The following is a 21,753-nucleotide window of genomic DNA, read 5'->3' as shown; positions in this document are numbered from 1 at the left end:
AACACATTCAAAGGTCAGACTTACTGAGAAATTGACAGCTTTGGGATTGCCTTCAAGTGCAAGCTCTTCAACAGCTGGACCACCTCCTCTTGCCAAATCTAAGCCTAGTTCCCTTGCTGTTTTGTCATAGGCTTCTCCAATAGCATCATCTAGAGTCGTTCCAAGTTGTATGTAGTCTCCAACCTTCTGGGCCAACAATAGAAGATTATGGCCTCCTGCAATTAATTACACGAATGTGAATCCCAACTATCATATCATGAAATTCATACGTGTGTGTGTGTGTGTGTGTGTGTGTGTGGGTGTGTATGTGTGAGAGAGAGCGCGAGCGCGTGCATGGAGCGCAAGCTCACACGCACCTGCTCTTGTGAAAAGATATGACACACGCACATATGCAATTGGTAAGTCAGAAGTAGGTTGAGGATCACTAAAAAAAACACTTTTAAACCATCAGGCAAAAGGCTTTACAATATTACAACTATGCCATCAGCAAGAACTACTCTCTAGTCAGGCATCGGTCATCCCTTGGCTATCTCCATCCCCTGCAGGCGGCAAAGCAAAGCTCTCGCCCTCCAGTCCATTGGAATCTCTTCCATCGACTTTCACAGCCCTTGAGGAAGCCAGTTGTGAGTTGCCTTCATTGAACTTTTCAGCTCTCATACATCCAAAATTTCAGCCCGAAAAAGGCAGCAAATTGGCCCCTCCATATTCCTAAAGAAGATCCTCACAATCTTCATGGAGTAAGCATGTACTCACCATCTATTCACAGTAAATCCCTCCTACAGTTCTTGCGACTCTCATCAGCAGCTAAGGGAACATGTGCGCTCTCTCTCTCTCTCTCTCTCTCTCTCTCTCTCTCTCTCTCTCTCTCTCTCTCTCTCTCTCTCTCTCTCTCTCTCTCTCACACACACACACACACACACAGAAAAGGGGCTGTATTCTGTGTACATACGAGACCTCAGGAAATGCTCAATGGCCTATCACTCAGAGGAAGTACAAAAGAGGAGTGACAATGTCTAGGCTATGTAAGCATCAAGGTGGTTTGTATGATGAATGTAGTATGACCATAGTGGGGGTGCATAATGCCATGTGATGTGACCTTGGTCCCGACAGAAAAGAACTGACGACCGTGCTCATGTGTGAAGAAAGGCGCATCGATGCTGCTCCGCTGCCCTGGAGGAGCCGGCTGAAGAATCCTACTGACTACTAAGAGTATGCAGTAGCTCTATCCAGATGGTTATCAAAATGGTGGACGTAGGGGAGGACTGTGAACCCAGAATGTGGGCACATCAAGCCTTCCACATCGTCCAAAGCGTGATGCTGCATATCATGGTGAATACTGTGTCTCGCTGGCAAAAAGGCAGCTGGTGACCTGCATCTGGGATCATCTGTAACCCAAGGTAGTAAGCAGGAAGCCCAAATTTGTAGGCAAGCCCTGAAAAAAGGTGTGTGACCCCGGAAATTGCAAAAGCCATGCAGCTGCTCCCCACATCACAAACCCGTTGTGGATGCCCACTTTGATCAACAAACAACAAACTGCCATCCACACTAGCTGCGGAAAAGGACAAATCCAAAAACAATGCCTCAAAGACTCAGGCTCTGAAGTACATCGCTGACACGTCGGGTCATGACCAATGACTGCCAACCAAGTACCAACACGCAATCCTGCATGTGCTATCATCCACATGAAGAAACATATCCTACGGCTGATCCGGAGGGTCCAAATGCATGACCAAAACTGTCTCTCGAAAACAGGGAGGATGCACTAATCCTGCCATACCTCTGACTGGCGTGGATAGTGAGGAGGGTGTCAAGTCTGTAAAAGAAGTCTCCTCCCAAGGGAGATAGAGTACTCAAAAAAGGATAGAGGGGCTCATCGCTCAATGAAGGCCACTGCCACCAATATCCCACTTCAATTGAAGAAGTGGCTTTCCTTGCCAAATTTACATTCTCCAAAGTGGTGTCTCCTAAGTAGTGAAAACAGGGTCAACCCAAGACCACCTCTGGAAAGAGCTACCACTCTAACAGGTTGACTCTGGGCAGTCAACTGCTGATCACGCAAAACCTCACCCTCAAAACTCCAATTTGATGTAACGTCCATGATGGCCAATTACCGCAGTGCTAAAGACAGGATTCTCCTGCTGAGCAACAATCGGGTCTGCTGAGTGAGGATCGAAGTACACCCACCATCCGTGATGAGAAGGTAAAAGTGTTTGTCCCCCCCATGAGGGCGTGCCAGTTGGGTGGAATAGCCTCATCAATCTCTCTCATACAGGCAGCAACCCGTCTGCGGATCCCGTAGGTAGCTCCAAGCACGTGTGCCCCAACTAAGGAAGCATCTGACCAACCTTGTAAAGAGCCTGCTGGCCCATCATCCCATCTAGCTCAATCAATGTGTGTCCTCTTGCCTAGCTAACGGCCTTCTAAATCTGCCACATATGCATTCCATACAAGTGGCTGCCTCCTCAACACACGAAGACGAGTGGCAAATCAAAGCAAGAAGTAATTCCTTCCAAATCCGCAGCAAGCAGCGCATAAATGATGACAAATGAGACGTATCCAAGGGTGCATCTGTAAAGATGAATCTGATGGTCGGGTGCCAAACACCTGTAGTATCTAGAGATCCAAAACGAGGAGAGGTATGTGACAAAGCATGTTGCATAAACTCTTTCCAAGACTCTGCCCATGGAACAATCTGCGAACTATCAGCTTTGCAAGCAACACCTTGCTTTGCAACTCTAGATCAATAATCCCCAATCCTCCCTCCTCTCTAGGCAAAATGACTGTGTCCCAATGGACTCAAGGGCGAGTGTCAGAAGAGCCATCTAGGCCACCCCACAAGAAGTTGCATACAAGGCGCTGCCATGAATCTCTCTCTCTCTCTCTCTCTCTCTCTCTCTCTCTCTCTCTCTCTCTCTCTCTCTCTCTCTCTCTCTCTCTCTCTCTCTCTCTCTCTCTCTCTCTCTCTCTCTCTCTGGTGAGAAATTATCTATCAAAAAACATCTCAAGGGCACAGCCTCAAGACAAAATGTACAAAAGAAAATCACCACAAAGGTGCAATCCCAAAAATCTCCATAAAAATACAATGAATGACCAAGACTATTTCTTGGTTTCACAAAAACGTTCTCTCAGATCGCCTAACATGTACATTCTTCTGTGATGGGGGAAAATTCTCCTCGTATTCATACACAGCAAGAGAAACACCATCAGTGTCAAAAACTGCATGAAGGCACAAAAGAATCCCTAGGAACACTACATGGGTTCAGGAAATGCAGGTGATATCTCTGCTGAAAACAATGTCCCATGTTTTTGCAACCAAAGGGGACTGATTACTGTCTACTGCAGTTGTGTCATAAAGAACCCTTGTGTACCTGCGTTTTTCAGCTGGTTTTAAAATGAGGTGTGTCGGTGATTTTCAGCCGGAATTGGATGAGATCTGAGCCGCGTTTTTAGTTTTAAGGTGATTTGAGTGCCAGTACCTTTGCAGATTTTCAGCCAGCCCATTAGAGACTTTTGTGTGGCAAAGGGGACTAATTTTGGTCCAATTTCAGCCGGTGTACTTGCCCTTGCTAAGGAGATTGGAGATCCCTTCCACCAAGGTTGCTTGCAGCCTTCATTCCCCGTTTCTGCCTGTCTACAAGGGATTGCTTTGTGACCTTGACGGATGTTGACGATGGTACCAAAGAAGAGTGTTGCCAAGAGTTTTCATGATGGGGATGGGGATATTGAATAAGTGTTTCTACTCATAGCGAGGAGTTGTAAGAGTTACTTGAGAGGAAGATTACGGTGTTGTCAGTGTTTCCACAGGATCAAAAGCTGGATGCCATCAACTACCAGGACTGAAAGGTGCTTATGGAGGTGGTATCAGAGACCTACGACCTTATCTTGATAGTGCACGACGAGATTGAGCGGCCAAAGGCTCCTATAAACAGGTCTCTTCTTCCAAGGAAATGCGGAGGCTTGCAGAGCTTCAACATGCTTGGGTTCAGCTTAATGCAAGGATCCGGTCTTTTATCTTCCTCAATTGTACACGTCAGGCACTTGGACATGTTCATAGTATGACTAATGCTTGACCTCTCTTGAACCGCTTGGAGCAAGTTTACAATAAGATGACGCCTATGAAGAGAGCTCACCTGGAGGTACATTTGCGTACTATGGATCTTCGGCAATCGAAGTCCACAGAGGATCATATTGAGAAGATGGAGGAGATGCAACAAGTGATTCTCCACACAGGGAAGGTGATCTCTTTGGAAGATATGGCCATAATCTTCATGACGCATTTGACTCTCGAGTATAGCGCTTTTTATTCAGCCTTGATTACTTCGGAGAGAACCAGTGACTTGACATGGGAAGAACTTGTTCCCATGGTATTGGACCAAGAGGACCGGTTACGGTGGTCCAGATTCAAAGGGGGCTCAAAGGCCCCAACTAGGCGATCGTCCATAAAAGGAACCAGAAGCTAAAGGCACAAAAGGATAATCATCCTAGTACTCATGAGATACACAAGAAGTGATATGTCATTGTGCAAAGAACAGAAGCATATTCGGAGGAATTACCCGAAGAAGTTAGAATCGGATTCAGAGCCCAATACTATGCAGTTGTTCCAGCTTTACACACTAAAATTCACCTACCTTCGTCGTCGTCATGGTCTCACAAAGACTTGCAGATGGATAGCACTTTTGTCAGATTTCTTTCTCAACACTCGGGCAATGGATACTACTTCCTTGGCAAAGCCTACAGTTTCTATTCAATGTTTGGAGGATAATGTGGCAGACGAGTCAAAGGTTCGAACATCTTTGTGATACTTGGGCACGGGACGTGTGTATTTTAGCTTCTAGCATTGTGAGCCGGACTTTGGAGCAAGATGGGTCAACTAGTTCCTAAAGGAAGCATGGCTGATCTCTGACTTTTCTTATAACCTATAGCTATTAATGACATGCCCACACGGCATGGTGTACATGCAGAGGGGCTGTAACCTGTGCCGCCGGCATAGGTTTCTAGTGTGTGGTGAACTTTAATGGCATTGCTCGCACCTGTTGCCATTGGAGGACAAGATTTGTTCGGCGGCTCCCTATTTTAATATTTTTGACCCTTCATATTCCTATTTATTTGACATCCATTATTGAGCTATGGGTTGGGTATTTTTATTACTTCCCTATATAGGCGTGCACAAGGGGCGTAGGGGGGGGGGATGCACCCCATTCTGGCATGGTGTTGTGCAGAGCCTTGTATTCTCTTGTTAGCAAATTGCCCCACACGGCTTGTCCACACTCTCTCTCTAGCATTTTTCTCTCTCCTCTTCTCCTCTCTCCCCCATGTTCCCTTGTCACAACGCCTTCCGCTGCACTTTGACAAGAACATCCAACTATTCGGCCAATGTCACCTCTTTGAGAGAGTGTAAGCACGGTCACCAATCTTGTGCTGAAGATTCTCCGACATAACAAATGACAGTGCCATAGTACTCCAGAGAAAATAGCCAGATGTTGCTCCCAATCCTAACAACTCTCCTGATCCAACTTGACCCCTCGACCTCCCAGACCTACACTCGGCTAGGCTTAACCTACCTAAGGTGTATGCAAAGGCTTGTGTAATATGCACGAATAAATGGCATGGTTCGGCTGATGGAAATGCAAGGTGTAGAAGGTGATGAAGTGATGGTGAATGCTGGCGAGTATGGCGTGGGAGATGCACTGGGCAAGAATGTCGTGCAGGGTGCAATGGACAAGGCGAATTTGCAAGCGTAGCAAGCGACTACTACAAGCAGGCGCACAAGCATGGCAAAGCACCACGAGTCTCTACAACAGGAAAAACGCACGGGCAAAAGGCCTAAGGGCAGAAACTGAAGACGGTTCAGTAACAAAGGCAACTCCCACGCTACTAAGACCAAATGCAAGGAGGGTGGCAAGCGCAAAGGGCGACGAGCTGGAGTGATGATGTGGAGTGCCCAACTGGAAAGAAATGGCCAAGAGGACAAGAGAAACTGAGCCTGAAGAACACGGGAAGTTCTGAACCCACAAAGAATGGCCAAGGGGCCTAAGCACTGAAAAGAATAAGGGATTTTTATATCCTACTTCCCACCCAATTTGTGGAGCACTGGTCGAGAGGCTTAAAACCCTAAAAATCAAAAGCTTGAACCCCAAGGCTGAATTCCATAAAACGCACTAATATGCTGATGTGGCACGAGTGTTCAGAATTTTCACATTTTGCACTAATTGTGCCACGTGGCAAGCGGTACGGATTTTCATGATTTGCACTGGTTGTTTTGGGCAGTTCCTAGTGCTAGCTTTTCTAAGCAGATACTCTTTATGAGTGCCCTAGGGTCAATCTCTGAGAGCATGTCGACAAAGAGTCTCGGAGAGACTTCGACCCTTGGGAGTTGTACTCTACGAGCATGATAGTAGGAAATACCAGAAGGGCATCGATCTTTAGGACCAGTGCATCTTGGCTCAAAACTCCGCCGTGCTCTCTCTCTCTCTCTCTCTCTCTCTCTCTCTCTCTCTCTCTCTCTCTCTCTCTCTCTCTCTCTCTCGCGTCAAGTTCAATGATTTTGCAGTTTTTGTTTGTGTGTTGCTATTGATTTCTCGCTTGGAGTGTCCAAGCCTGTAACAGTGGTCTGAGAGCTCAGATTCTTCTTCTACAGAGAATCCGATCCCTTCTCGCTTGGAGTGTCCAAGCCTGTAATAGTGGTCTCAGAGCTCAGATTCTTCTTCTACAAAGAATCCGATCCCTTCTGCAACACACATGGGTTCTCGCTAAGAATCTTACAGAAATAACACCTCTCTGCGAGGAGGTGAAGAAAAGTTGAAACCCAATGCGGAAACTGAAGAAACCAACGAAGACTTAGGCAAATTTTTGGCGGGGAATTTTGAAAGAGCGGAGTACAAACATCAACGACAGGTTGACAAATGTGTCAAAAGATTGATCAAGTACTCCAAAGACCCGAAATATGTGAAGCATCTGAAGAATTACCCGATAGATGAGATTCGCTCCAGATGGAGAGAGGCCATTGATTCTCCTCTCAAGTCAGGAAGGAAGTTGAGAGACAAGCCGAATGCAGAAAAGTGGAAACTATACTCGTAGAAAGACCTGGACAGAGCTCTTGAAAAGAAGATGAATCGGTTAACGGAAGGCTAGAAGCAGTCTCAGAAGAAGAAGAAATCGGCAGATTCCCTTGTTATTTGGGCTGAAAGCTGACTTTCGAGGTGGAAAGCAAATCCAAAAGGCATTTCATTTCGAGGATGATCCAGATTTTTCTTCGTCTTGAGAGAGTTCCGACAGTTCGTCGTCCTCTAGTTCCAGTGAGGATGAGAAAAAGGCGAAAGACGTGGAGAAAAAGCAAGGAAAGCAAATTTCTGAAAAAGTCTAGGAGGCATGGGAGGCCATCTAGCAGTTGAGGGAGGAGAGCTTAGTAAACAGATGAGCAAGAAGACCAAGGAGTTCAAGGAAGGGGGTCAGGCTGTCAGGTTTGACATGTTTTCAGGCTACTAGAGTCTAGGACTCCCATCGAGCCCTTGAGTTTATACAGCAGTTTGATGTCGCCTTCTCGGGAGGTTAGTTCTCGGAACGCTCCGAGGTGTGAAAAGCAGAATCTTAAAAGGAATGTACAAACATGGTAGTCTACTCTGTTGTTTACGCAAAGAAGCACCTACGATGTCGGTAAAATTCAAGAAAATTGTCACGTCAACTTGGATATCAGAAGAATATGAAGAAGATGTCATCATGGCTTGGCCTCATCTAAGGATGACTAAGAAAGACACATTGGATGAATACTGCCAGAGGTTTTGGGATACATTGTTGCCCGTGTCCTCGTTTCAAAGGATTGCTTTGACCAGATTGAGCCGTTTTGTTGTGGTTTGCCAAAAGAAATTTGACAATATTGTCTGCAACAAAAGTTTGGTCTATTTAGAGACTTATGGGACATGCCAAGCAAGGTTTTGGAATGCATGCCCGCTCAGTGACTTATCCTATGGACAAGTTAGTGTCCACCTCAACAGGGCAAGAGTCTTCCAGTGACGAGAATGAATCAGGGGAACCGGATGAAATTTCATCAGAGCATTCCAAAGAAGACAGGGAATCAGATGATAGTGCACCTGAGAGTTCTGACGAACCTAGGAAACCAAATGCAAGTTCATCAAAGGATTCCGGAAAAGTAAGGGAATCAGATGATAACGCATCTGAAGGTTCCGACAAAAGCAGGGGAATCAACTACTAGTTCCTCAAAGAATTCAAACGATTGAGAAGGAAGTGCCAGTGGACAGGGGAGGACAATGAGGCTACCAGCAAATCTCAGAGCACAAGAAAAGAACATAACGGGAATCAATTAAAAGATCATAGAATTCCAAAGATCCAGATTAAGGTGCCAGACCACAGGAGAGGCTAGCAAGGCTACCAACAGGTCACGAGGCACAAGAAGAGAACAGAAAGGTAAGCTAGGTCCACCGGATAATTTGGTCAAGGGTACTTTTCAGCCCTCAATGCAAAGTGGATGGAGGGGGAGAACATCGCAAATTCTCTTCAGAGAGAGTTCTACCTTTAAGCTTTTGGATTATTAGCAATGTCTATGCCAAAAGTTACAGATGAATCAGTAGGTTGAATCTGGTGCGGCACCAACTGCACAAGAGGGGAGCCACTCCACTCCTTTGTCACAGATTGCCTAGATTGAATAAAGTCACTAATTTCTCTTTGAGATTTTAGGAATACTGACGAACTGACAGTATTTTTGCGGAATGACTTTATGAAATATATGCACTGAATTGGAAATTTCCTTAATTGAAAACATGTGCTCTTTCATGTGTGTATTGTTAGAGACATGGAGAGAAAGATGAAACGTCTACAACATTTCGTCTGATAAATGATTTGAACTTAGTGCATCTAGACATCTCTGATGAACGATTTAAACTTAGTGCATCTAGACATCTTTCAGAGATCCGTAAGATTTGGATGTGATGGATAATTGAATGAAATCTGAATGAGATTCTAGTGCATCAAGATGTCTATCCATGGGTGCATCAAGAGTTCCGGAAGAATAAGATGGCTACATAGTGATCTAGGTGCATCAAGAGTTCTGGTTGAGATGGCTACATTAAATGATTGAAACACAATGTTCAGTGTGAACTAAGTGTATGATTTGTAAACTACATGCTATGTGAATGTATCGTCTTGTGGGAATGGTCATAGGCATGGTTTTCTTGATTGAAATGTGACAAGATAGAATATGAAGATTTAGTAGATCAAGACATCCATGAAAATATTAGCGCGATCTGGATGTGATTGCTAAATGATTCCAATGATCATATTTTGTATCTAAGACCATCAATAGAAATGTGATTGATCAGTGACTGACGTCTTTGTAGAAGTGTTGGATTGGTGGAGTCTGGTGCTTGAGTACATAAAGTTAGTGTCTACTGAAGAAAGTTTCTGTCCTATGGCTGTTTTGCACGCGTAATCGAGGGCGATTACAAATCTTTCAAGAGGTGGGAATGTCAAAAAGTGATGACATGGCGTGCCCAACTGGAAAGAAATAGCCCATAGGACAAGAGAATTGAACCTGAAGAACAAAGGAAGTTCTGAACCCAAAAAGAATGGCCGAGGGATTCTTAAATCTTAGTTCCCATCCAATTTGTTTAGCACCGGCCGAGGGGCCTAAAACCCTGAAGTTCAAAAGCTTGAACCCGGAGGCTGAATTCCATAAAACACGCTCACATGTTGACGTGACAGGATTGTACGCAATGTCTGCGTTTTGCATTGATGTGCCACGTGGCAGGCTGTATGGATTTTTGTTATTTGTGCTCCCAGTTTTGGGCAGTTTCTAGCGCTAGTTTTTTGGAGCAAATGCTTTTGGGGTTTAATACTTTTGGGTCAAGTGCTTTTGGGGCTCTGGTTTTGGGCATCCGTTGTACTCTTTATAAGTGCCGTAGGGTCACTCTCTAAACACAGAGTCTCAAACAGAGTTGGACCCTCGAGAGTTGCATTTTGCGAGCATAATAATAAAGAAATACCGAAAGGGGCGCCAGTCTTTGGGCCAGTGCGTCTTGGCTCGAAACTCCACCGTGCCATGTCGACTCTCTCTCTCTCTCTCTCTCTCTCTCTCTCTCTCTCTCTCTCTCTCTCTCTCTCTCTCTCTCTCTCTCTCTCTCTTTGGGAAAAGTCAGGGCTGTATATTACTGAGTACAATATAATCCCCAGCGGATGCCAAAATAGCCTATCACGTGGGGTGTACAAGCTGAATGTAAGGATGAGAGCCACTATAGTGACAACTCGTCTAGAACAATCTCATGGTGGTCGGTGTGATGAGTGGAGGAGAAACCACCGAGGGGGGGCATAATGCCTATCTACAGCAGTTTTGGTCAGCCATCTGGGATTTACATGCGGCTCGTCGTATTTCTTTTTTCATGTGGATGATTGCACATGCAAGACTTCCAGTTGGGACTTGGCTAGCTACTATGGGTCATGATCCGTTATGTACTCGCTGTCCTTTGCGACTACTTGAGTCACCTGCACACTGTCTTTGGTCATGCTCACCTTCTCATGTAGTGTGGCTAGCAGTTTGCTTTTTACTTAGTAGAGCGGGTGTTCAGCATGGATTTCTCACTTGGGGATCTGTCTCATGGTTGATGCCGATGCCCGGACCGCATCTTTTCTACGAGGGCTCAGACACAGATCCAGCTCTTATGCTTACCTCGACTGGTTATCGGCGAGGGACTTTGGCTATGTTACCACAGATTGCTTGGCAGGGGGATCCTCAGACACGTGATGAAGTTTTTTCAGTCATCACTAGCATTACACTATGGAATGTTTGGAAAGCTCATTGTCTTCACATTCTCAGTGCGGCTCCACAGCTCCTTCAGGATACCCTCACTGCCATTTGGCTGGACATCTCTCTCTCTCTCTCTCTCTCTCTCCAAGTTCACTGATTTTGCAGTTTTTGTTTGCGTGTTGCTACTGATTTCTCGCTTGGAGTGTCCAAGCTTTTGTAACATGGTCAACCTTAGGATTTCAAACCATGCGACAATAGGCTTTCAACATCAAAATTTGTGCACACCTCTCTCTCTCTCTCTCTCTCTCTCTCTCTCTCTCTCTCTCTCTCTCTCTCTCTCTCTCTCTCTCTCTAATACTCTTTGCAATCAATGAGATTCTTTCAGCCAGCTCCTCCAGGGCATCGATGCCTCTTTCTCCACACATGGGCATGGTCGTCGGTCTTTTTCCGTCGGGATCTAGGTCACATCACATGGCATTATGCACACCCACAATGGTTCATTATGCATTCATCGTATAGACCGCCTTCATGTTTACACAGCCTACACATTGTCACTCATAGTTTGTACTTCCTCTGGGAGATAGGCCATTGAGCTCTCTCTCTCTCTATGGACGAGGACAGCCCTCTCACAGGGCATTAAGTGCAGCCGCGTCCCACAGCAAGCCCACACCTACGCCCTGTTTGAGTATTCACCCACCTGTGCCCGGCTGAGTATTCACCTGCACCCTGCTGAGAATTCACCCACCTGCGCGAAGTATTCACCTGCCTCCCCCTCATTCGCTTTACTCGACAGCAGCTCACCCAACCAACAGGCTTCAACTCATTCAATCGAGAGGCTCACTGGCTCCAATGACTAGGAGGTGGTTCACACAGGCCTATTGGCCTTGGCCTCTCTTGAAGTGAGTGGCTGCACGTCTTCCCGAAACCTAACGCCATGTCTATCCCTAGCACACTGGCTCCCCATCCACAAAAGAGCTTTCTGGCTGTGGCAGCCACACCCAGGAAGGATCCCCTTGCCCATCAAGAAGCACGAATCTCGTCCCTTGAGGCCCAGATCCATGAGCTCATCGAGGAAAATGTGCCTCTCAAGCAACGCTTACGGAAGCTTGATAATGCGCAAGAAGTAGAGGGTAAGAGAAGTCGAAGCCTCCCTTACCGAGTCCGTCACGATGGTCCAGAAAGAAGTCAACAAGGTAACACATGGCATCACAAAAAAGATCAACACCGAGCAACAGGCAGCCCTTCTGGCCTCCTAACTTCAACTACGAGATTCCCTTGGTCTTAAAAGTTAAAGATAGGATTGGGGGCTCCCATCACCTTGGTATACTGTTGAGGACACTCTTGAAGAAGCGATCACCAAGCTCAATGAAATACTTCAACCAGTCACCATCGAGCCCTGCACAGTCTCCTTGATCAACAACACAACCAGGCGCTTGCCACTTGGGCAATGCACCCTCACCTTCAAGCATAAACAGGAGCGTTTGAAGCTGTTACGCCAATAACGCATCCTCAAGGGAACGAAGTTTTGGATTGCCAAGGAACTAACAACGAATCAACTCAAAGTCAAAGAAAGCGAGCTCAAGAAGATGCACGACAACCGCAAACAAGGAAAATGGGCAATTTATCGAGATGGACGAGCTATCATCCAAGATTTTTGAACTCCTAAGAAGACCCTGCCGTCACCGACTCAAGACACCCCTTAGGTTTCTCTTTTTTGCTTTAACCCTCCCTATTCTCGTTTTACGTTAGTAGGCTAGTGCGTCCCTAAATATGATTCTCTGAAAAGTATGATTCCCCAAAAAGATTGAACTTACCATCTCCATTCCATATCCCACCCAACCCAATTTTATCAATCATATGATGGAGCCACTTTGTAATGTTTTTATTTGGTCCCATAGGTCATACTTGACCTCCGAGGACGATACTCTCTCTCTCTCTCTCTCTCTCTCTCTCTCTCTCTCTCTCTCTCTCTCTCTCTCTCATGGTGAAGAAGGCCATTGACAGGATGAAGACTAGGAGAGCATATGATCATGATGGTTTGGTGGCAAAGCACTTGATACATGCTAGAGATTTATTGTCAGAGGTTCTTGCGCGGTTGTTTAACCGGGTCATGTGTGAGGGACTGCCCAGGTCTTGGAGTTTATCTACAATTGTACCTCTCTTTAAAGCAGGGGATCCCAAGGTACCAGGGAATTACCGTACTATTATGGTAGGGCACACATTAGCACGGTTGTATGCGTCCATCCTGGAGCAGCAACTGAGTAAATGGGTAAAAAATGAGGGCATACGAGCAGCAAGATAGGCTGGATTCAGGAGGGGTTTCTCCACCTTGGACCATATTCTTACACTCAGAGCCATTATTGAGGAGGGTAGGGCACATGGGAGACGGATGTATTGTTGCTTTGTGGATTTCCGCAAAGCATTCGACACAGTACCGAGAGCCAGATTGATGCGCAGGTTACAGGAGTTGAGAGTGCCCACAAAGATCATTTGGGGGATCATGGCTTTATACGGCTTAGTGATTGGCCACATACGCACTCCTGAGGGGATTTCTGACATTGTGCATTCCACTATTGGTGTGAAGCAAGGGTGTCCTCTGTCCCCTACACTATTTGGTATGTATGTAGATGAGGTTTCTGACTACATTGACAGAGAAGGCGACAGAGGTGCTCAGCTAGCAGGGACATGGATCCCTTTGTTACTATATGCTGATGATATTGTGTTGATATCAGAGTCACCAGAGGGCATGCAGAGACAGTTGGATGCATTACACAGCTTTGCGGAGCATAGTAGATTGTCTGTGAACCTTGGTAAAACCAAGGTTATGGTGTTTAACACTACTCCGCAGTGGGTCAGGAGATCGGCACCTACACTCGTATATGGTCAGGACACTTCGGAATACACAGATGCATATACATATCTTGGGGTGGTATTCTCGAGACCGAGGTTTGCTCTGAGGAGAGCAGCAGAGACTAGACTGTCTAGAGCATATGCAGCACTGGGAGGGCTAGAGAGGATGTGTTCGCAGGTTCAGTTTCAAGAATCACGAACAAAGCTATGGCTTTTTGATACTTTGGTTACTTCAACTATGCTTTATGGGGTACAGGTGTGGGGACCATCTGTGGATCATGGCAGGTGGAGGAACATGGAGAGGCCCTTGGTATCTATGATCTCTCGGATGATTAGAGCCAAATCCTCCATACCACATGCGATTATTCGAGCGGAGCTAGCAGCCCCTCCTATAGAGATTGAGGCTATTACCAGATCAGTGTCCTTTTTGCACAGCCTATGGGATACACGCGGAGGCAGATACGCTAGATTGGCTATGGAGTCTTCTAGACAATTAGCGATGCAAGGAGACATATCATGTTGGTATGCGCAGATGACCTCTTGGTTTCACAGGCATGGTTTCAGCCCAGATAGACTGCCTCCTTTTCAGTATTCCCTGGATGCACCTTCACTACCAGTCACACGGACGGAGATCACTAGACTTATTCGTCAGGATCTTATACACTTGGACACCAAGAGGACATGGGTAGAGCCAGTGCAGGAGTTGGGCATGAAGATGGCTTTCTACAAGGAGCATCTTCTCCAACTCTCGGGAGATGGGTTTGTGATTCGTCCGAGCTACATGGACACTCATCTGTCTCATAGTTTGCGATGCGCTATAGGTCAGATCCGCACATCCTCGCACCATTTGGAGATTGAGACGGGCAGATTCAGAGGGATACCACCGGAGAGCAGGATATGTAAATTATGCGGTACAGAGCCAGAGATAGAGTTACATTACATATGCCACTGCATTGTGTATTATGAGATACGAGGGCGCTTCCATTGCTTATTCAGGGAGGGATTTGGACCCCTAGATAGAGTCATGAAGTATGACGATCAGAGATGCCTTGGCTTATATCTACTTGAGCTACAGCGGCATAGGGATAGTCTGTTGAGGAAACATGGGACACAACAGTCACAGAGACCGATCACAGATTTCTTTGGATCGGGAAAGCCAGGAGAGCAGCCACCACCGCAAAGTTGTGCCCGCGTACATACCAGAGGCACCCTCATTGACAGGGCGATTGAGCTTGGGAGATCGAGGCGACCACGACCGAGACACAAGAGCACACTCCATCGACGGAGACTTCAGCAGAGGATCAGGGACATCCTAGCACGACATCCGGAGTGTCATTGAGAACTTACTCTACACTTCATTTTCACTGTCACTATTCACTTCTCATTTTTATTTTTTGCATTCAGTACCTTTGTACTTTTGTATTCAGACATTGTACTAGTTTCACCACTTTGTATCAGCTGGTCTCATAGGTCATTTTGGCCTTTTGAAGATGTTAATATATCATATCATATCATCTCTCTCTCTCTCTCTCTCTCTCTCTCTCTCTCTCTCTCTCTCTCTCTCTCTCTCTCTCTCTCTCTCTCTCTCTCTCTCTCTCTCTCTCTCTCTCTCTTCTCGGGTGTGTGTGTATGTGCTAAATAGAAAGAGGAAAATGGTATAACCTTTCTATCACCCAAGAGTGGTAAATTAGTTATGCCATTTCTCTCTTGAATAACAGGTCTTGAGTTCGACTCCTCATCGGCTAGATCTTTTAAGGTCTCTTGGGATTGTTTCCTACGACGTTAAAACTCTCTTCTTCTGGGGGGGGGGGGGGGGGGGGGGGGGGGGGGTGTGTGTGTGTGTGTGTGTGTGTGCGCGCGCGTGCTAAATCAAAAGAGGAAAAAGGTATAACCTTTCCATCACCCAAGTGTGGTAGATTGGTTATGGCATTTCCCTCTTGAATAAGAGGTCTTGAGTTCAACTCCTCGTGGTTAGATCTTTAAGGTCTCTTGGGATTGTACGACGTTAAAACTCTCTCCTCCTCCTCCTCCTCCTCCTCTCTCTCTCTCTCTCTCTCTCTCTCTCTCTCTCTCTCTCTCTCTCTCTCTCTCTCTCTCTCTCTCTCTCTCTCTCTCTCTCTCTCTCTCTCTCTCTCTCTGTGTGTGTGTGTGTGTGTGTGTGTGTGTGAGCAAACTTCGGACTTTTACCCTTTGCGTTAACGAGATTCTTACAAGAAATGTGGGAAAAACCCTCAAAGATATACAATGAAACCATGGGGAAAAACACCTACACAACCACCAAACATATCTGTCACAAAGAGATAACGTGGCACGCCCTACTTGAAGAGAAATCGCCGAGTAGACAAGAGGAAGACCCAGAAGATGGGTGAAAGAATTTAAGAGCGCCGATCGTGGGACCTAAGACCCTTTTTAAATAAAGTTGACCTCCAAAATTGCATAGAAGGACTAATGACGTGGCAGTTGTACGGACACTCGCAAATCGCAGTGATAAGGTGGCAGGCTATATGGACGCCCGCATTCTATGCGAATGACATGGCAGGCCGTACGGATTTCTGCAAAACGCGATGGTAGTTTTAGCGCTAGCTTTTGGGGTAATGCTTTGGGGAAAGTGCTTTTGGGCTCTACTTCTAGAGCATCCCATGTAAGTTTTAGCGATAGCTTTTGGGGTTTAATGCTTTAGGGAAAGTGCTTTTAGGCTCTACTTCTAGAGCATCCCATGTAAGTTTAAGAGAGCCCTTGGGCCTCTCACTCTGCAGAGCATCTGGACGCAGAGTCAGAGAGTAGAGGACCCTTGGGAGTTGTACTTTGCAGTGAGCAGTAATAAAGAAATACCGAAAGGGGCGCTAGTCTTTGGGGCCAGTGCTCTCTCTCTCTCTCTCTCTCTCTCTCTCTCTCTCTCTCTCTCTCTCTCTCTCTCTCTCTCTCTCTCTCTCTCTCTCTCTCTCTCTCTCTCTCTCTCTCTCTCTCTCACATAAGATTCAGTGATTTTGCAATGTGTGTTGCTATTGATTTCTCGCTTGGGAGTGTCCAAGCCTGTAACAGAAAGATTCTTCTACTACAGAGGATCCGATCCCTTCTGCAGCACACGGGTTCTCGAGGAGAATCTGACAGAGTAGATATTGTTTGTCAAGGAATCTCCAAATCCCTACCCTAGACTTATTAGTAACTCCCACTCGTACTCCATTGCCCATCGGGCGTGCTCTCATCTTCATCGCTCTGTCATAAGAGGCATAAGCCATAAAGAACCCAAGACCACACATGGGTTCTCGCAGAGAATCTGATAGAGATAACACTTCTCAACCGGGAGGCGAAGAAAGGTTAAAATCGGGTGTGGGAACTGAAGGAAAGAATGAAGAATTGGGCAAATTTTCAATAGGGAAGTTTGTTAGAGCAGAGTACAAACGTCAAATGCTGTGTGAAACGATTGATCAAGTACTCCACAGAATGATCAGTACTCCACAGACCCAAAATTTGCGAAACACCTAAACAATTGCCCGATGGATGAGATTCACTCGAGATGGCGTGAGGCAGTTGATTCTCCTCTCAAGTCAGGAAGAAAGCTGAAAGGACAGACGAGTGCAGAAAAGCGGAAACTGTACTCGCAAGAAGAGCTAGACAGAGCTCTTGACAAGAAGAAGAACCAGATAAAGAAAGCCTTGAAGCACTCTCGGAGGAGGAGAAAATCAGTGGATTTCCCTAATTATTTGGGCCCGAAGTCGACTTTCGAGGTGGCAAGTAGATCCAAGAAGCGTTCTCGTTTCGAGGATGACTTAGATTTTTCTTCGTCTTCACAGAGTTCCGCCAATTCGTCGTCCTTTAGTTCTGGTGAGGATGAGAAAATGTCAAGTGTAGCGGAAGTGTTTAAGAATTTAGCTCGGATCTAGTACTCCGCACAAACACAAGGGACACTTCGGTAAAATGCCTTTATGCTGAAATGTTGTCCTGTGCAAGAGAGGGTATGCAACTATGACCGGCCTGGACATCCATGTCCTCCTAGAGGCTCACAAAGTGCCAAGCTAGGTCCTAAGCTAGACGATTGACGCTAGACTGTAGCAGAAACATGTCCAGTAGCACAAGTGAAGTGCGCAAGTGACGGAAAAGGTGGAAGAAGGCAAGAAAAGCAAGGAAAGCAGATTTCTGAAAAAGTATGGCCATCTAGCAGTTCAGAGGAGGAGAGTTCGTCCTCTTCTGACAGTGGCGGATGAGCAAGAAGACCAAGGAGTTTAAAGAAGGGGTCAAGCCATTAGGTTTGAGACGTTCTCAGGCTATCAGGAGTCAGGACACCCATCGAGCAAGGCTCGAGAAAAGATAGGTTTGCTTTATCCAAATCCTGCTCAAATTGAAAACCAGCCCGCTCACATTAGGGTGAAAAGGAATAAAAGCTGCCTCAAATTTCACTAAATGTAGTGTTAATTTTTTCTTTAATGTGTATTTTACCTTCTCAAAATTACTAAAAACTGGCTCATTTGTGAGTGACAAGGTTTTGAAGCCGGCCCTATAATAAATCTTTCCCGAGCATTGCCATCGAGCCCTTGAGTTCATACAGCAATTTGACGTCGCCTTCTCGGGAGGTTGGTTCTCGGAACACTCCAAGGTGTGAAGGGCGGCATCCTACTAGAAAGGAAATGCACAGACATGGTGGTCTACTCTTTTGTTATGCAGCCGGGAACCTACGACGTGGGTAAAATTCAAGAAAATTTTCACATCAACTTGGATATCAAACGAATATGAAAGAGATGTCATCACGTGTTGGCATCATTTGAGAATGACTAAAAAAGATACATTGGATAACTACTACTAGAGGTTTTGGGAAAAATTAGAATACCTATTTGCCAATGTCTTGATTACTTTGAGGGACCAGATTGAGTCACTCAGTATACCTCTGCTACTCGATCACTCAATATACCTCTGCTAGTGATATGCCGTGTATCCCTCTTCTCTGCCCTGCCTGCTCAATCTCTAGATGGAAGAACATTGTGATCTATCTTTGGGCGCGTCTCCTTGTCTGTGACTCTCTCTCTCTCTCTCTCTCTCTCTCTCTCTCTCTCTCTCTCTCTCTCTCTCTCTCTCTCTCTCTCTCTCTCTCTCTCTCTCAATAACCCTGCTCAATGTCGCTCAATCTTTGATAGATGAGTCCAAGACATCTCTGATCCTGGTATCCCATAACTCTAGATAAATGCCCAAAACCCTCCATAAAGACGCAATGAAAGCGACGACGTATCTCATAGCATGTTGTACAATGGCGTATATAATGGATTTGTGGCTCTCTCTGACACAATTGGCAAAACTTTTTTCAGCTGAGATGCCTCGAAATCGGCCTGTCTCAATCTCCAACTAGTGTGGTGATGTCTAAATCTGTCCACGGGACAAGTGAGTGTCCATGTAGACAAGCCTAGATAAGAATCCATCCTCTGTGAGCTGGAGAAAATGCTCTCTGTATGAAGTCATCTTCGTGCCCACCTCCTGTATAGACTATATCCATGTCCTCTAGGTATCCAACTGAAACAAATCCTATCGTATAAGTCTAGTGGTTTCCCTCCGTGTGAGAGAGAGAGAGAGAGAGAGAGAGAGAGAGAGAGAGAGAGAGAGAGAGAGAGAGAGAGAGAGAGAGGGTGCATGTCACAAACTGCTAACATGTCAAGCCACTGAAGAACGGAGACAACCTACACATCCCGGCCAAAGGGCCTAAACCCTAGGAGAAGCAGCAACAGAAGAATCAGAAGCAGAAGAAGAAGTTTTACCAACTTATAAAGACTTGCCATGTGGCCTAATTTATAAAGATGTTCCCACCAACTTATGGGACCCCGTCGATTGGGCCCAAGTGACACCAAACGTTAAAATAAAGCCTGACCACACATACACAAACACTCTCTCTCTCTCCAACTCTATTACGTAGCAGCTGATGATGTGCAAGCCAATACGGACGCTCCGAATTTTGCATTGACATGCTGGCGTGGCACTTTACGGACATCTACGAAATGCACTGTCTACAAATGTGGAAAATTGTACGGATTTCGAAAGTCTATGTTGGTTGCTTTTGGAAGGCCATATGCTTTTAGAACTTGAAGCTTTTCAAGTAACTGCTTTTCATGGCCAAGGGCCTTTAAATATGTGCCATGGGCTCACTCTCTGGCACATCTCCGCGTGGGAGTGCAAAGAACGGAGTACCGCCTTTTACCGAGTTGAAGCAACATAAAGAAATACCGAAAGGGGCGCCAAGGTTTGGGGCCAGTACTCTCTCTTGGGGTGGAACTCCGCCACTCCCCGTCTCATGTTTCGTGCATCTCTTTCAATTCACTTGTTAATTGAAGTGCGTAAAGTTGTTCACTCTCTTCTTTTCCGTTGGCACGTGGTACCCGTTCCCGTTACAGTGCATCTAGAGAATACTGAAAGGGGGGAAGCCTCTCCATAGAGAAACCATGTTGCCATCTGTGCATACCAACATGATGTATCTCCCTATGCTCTCAAGCGCCGTGAGGACTCCAGAGCCAATCAAGTATAACGATCTCATGGGAGCTCTCATAAGCTGCATATGAATGCCACTCATCTCATGAGAGCCTCCACCACCAGAGGAGGGACAGCCAGCTCTGCTCGGATGATTGCATGGGGAACCGAGGCCTTAGCCTTGATCATCCTGGAGATCATGGAGATAAGTGGGCTCTCCATGTCTTGGCACCCATCTGTATGTCCATGTTGATGACTATGATGATCTATTGAGGGTCCCCATAGCTACACTCCATATGGTATACTGAGGCAACCAGAGTATCTTGCGAGGCTTCTAGAACTGAGCCTATGAACACATCCTCTCCAAACCTCCCAAAGTTGTGTATGCTCTAGTCAGTCTAGTCTCTATCGCTCTCCTCATGGAGAAAATTGGGCCACTAAAAACCACCCCAAGGTAAGTTTACATATCTGTAAACTCCACTCAGTCGTGTCCATAAGTAAAACTGGGTGTTGGTCGCCCAATCCACTGCACTGTAGACTGTAGTATTGAATACCATAACCTTGGTCTTCCCAAGATTAATAGACATAATAGTATCCCGCGCAAATGTGTGTAAAGCATCGAGATGGCGTTGCATCCCCTCAGGTGAATCTGAAATAAGCACAACATCATCGCATACAACAATAGGGGTATCCATGTCCTTGCGAACTGTGGTCCTTTGCCACCTTCCCTCCCTATATAGTCTGAAGCCTCATCCACATATATGCCAAAACAGTGGGGGATATTGTGTAACCCTGTTTCACCCAATGGTGGGAGTGAATAATCTCTGACATCCCCTAGGGCATATGCACTGATCCTGTAATTGTCCTGTACAAGGACATGATCCCCCATATGAGCTCTACAGGCACTCCCAGCTCCTGCAGTATGCACATCAATTTGCCCCTCAGAGTTGTATGAAAAGCTTTGCGAAAATCCACAAAGCTACAATAAATCCTCCTCCAATGAAATCGTCCCTCCTCAATGCTAGCTCGTAGTGTGAGAATGTGATCTAGGGTAGAGAAACCCCTCTTGAAACCAGCCTGGCCTGGCGCTCGTATGCCCTCTCTCTCTGCCCATCAATGATGGATGCATATAATCTGGATAGTGTGTCTGCAATCATGATAGTGCGGTAATTCCCATGCAAACTAGGGTCCCCAAATTTGAAAATAAGTACAATCGTGGAAGCTCCTAAGCCAGAGAGAGAGAGAGAGAGAGAGAGAGAGAGAGAGAGAGAGCTTTTCAAGTATACATGTGTGTAAGTCCTCTTTCTATTGGAAAAGACAAAATATTTCAGACTGGTACAAAATAAAAGAGAGAAGGATGTCTGGTGGGTGATGACATCTATGGGAATGGGTGGAGCCCTAGTACTAGGGATATGTGCATGTCTATGTGCTGAGAATAGTACAACCATGCAAATGCATCAATCTAGCTAGCTCCATCCTATGTTAACGGGGGGGTGTAAAATGTAGTACATGGGGGGCTGCCCTGATGAATGCCTCTGGGTGAGCCATCATCTAGGCTCGTCTCTCCTTAGCGACTCGGTGTGCTCGAGTCCAGATCTCCTTGATCTGTCTGCAGTGGAGTCATGGGGGCTGGCCTCTAATAGCCCACGGGCGTCGTCGGGCCCGGCTCGCCTCAGCCTGCTGAAGGGTCTCACTCTCCTCGGTGG

General features: G+C 46.1%; 1 protein-coding gene across 1 annotated transcript in view; it reads right to left on the bottom strand.

Moving 5' to 3' along the window:
* Positions 1-21,753, bottom strand: part of GCP1 (glycoprotease 1) — a 122,509-nt gene that overhangs the window by 17,031 nt on the left and 83,725 nt on the right. Inside the window, exon 7 of the mRNA XM_086524874.1 lies at positions 25-215. Within this exon, the coding sequence (XP_086381000.1) occupies positions 25-215 (191 nt within the window). The remainder of the gene's footprint in view (positions 1-24; positions 216-21,753) is intronic.

Source organism: Adiantum capillus-veneris, chromosome 12 (genome assembly GCF_014529385.1).
Source record: "Adiantum capillus-veneris isolate H3 chromosome 12, ASM1452938v2, whole genome shotgun sequence".
Taxonomy (NCBI): domain Eukaryota; kingdom Viridiplantae; phylum Streptophyta; class Polypodiopsida; order Polypodiales; family Pteridaceae; genus Adiantum; species Adiantum capillus-veneris.
Note: the sequence above shows the minus strand (reverse complement) of the source record. Positions and strands in the feature narration are given on the sequence as shown.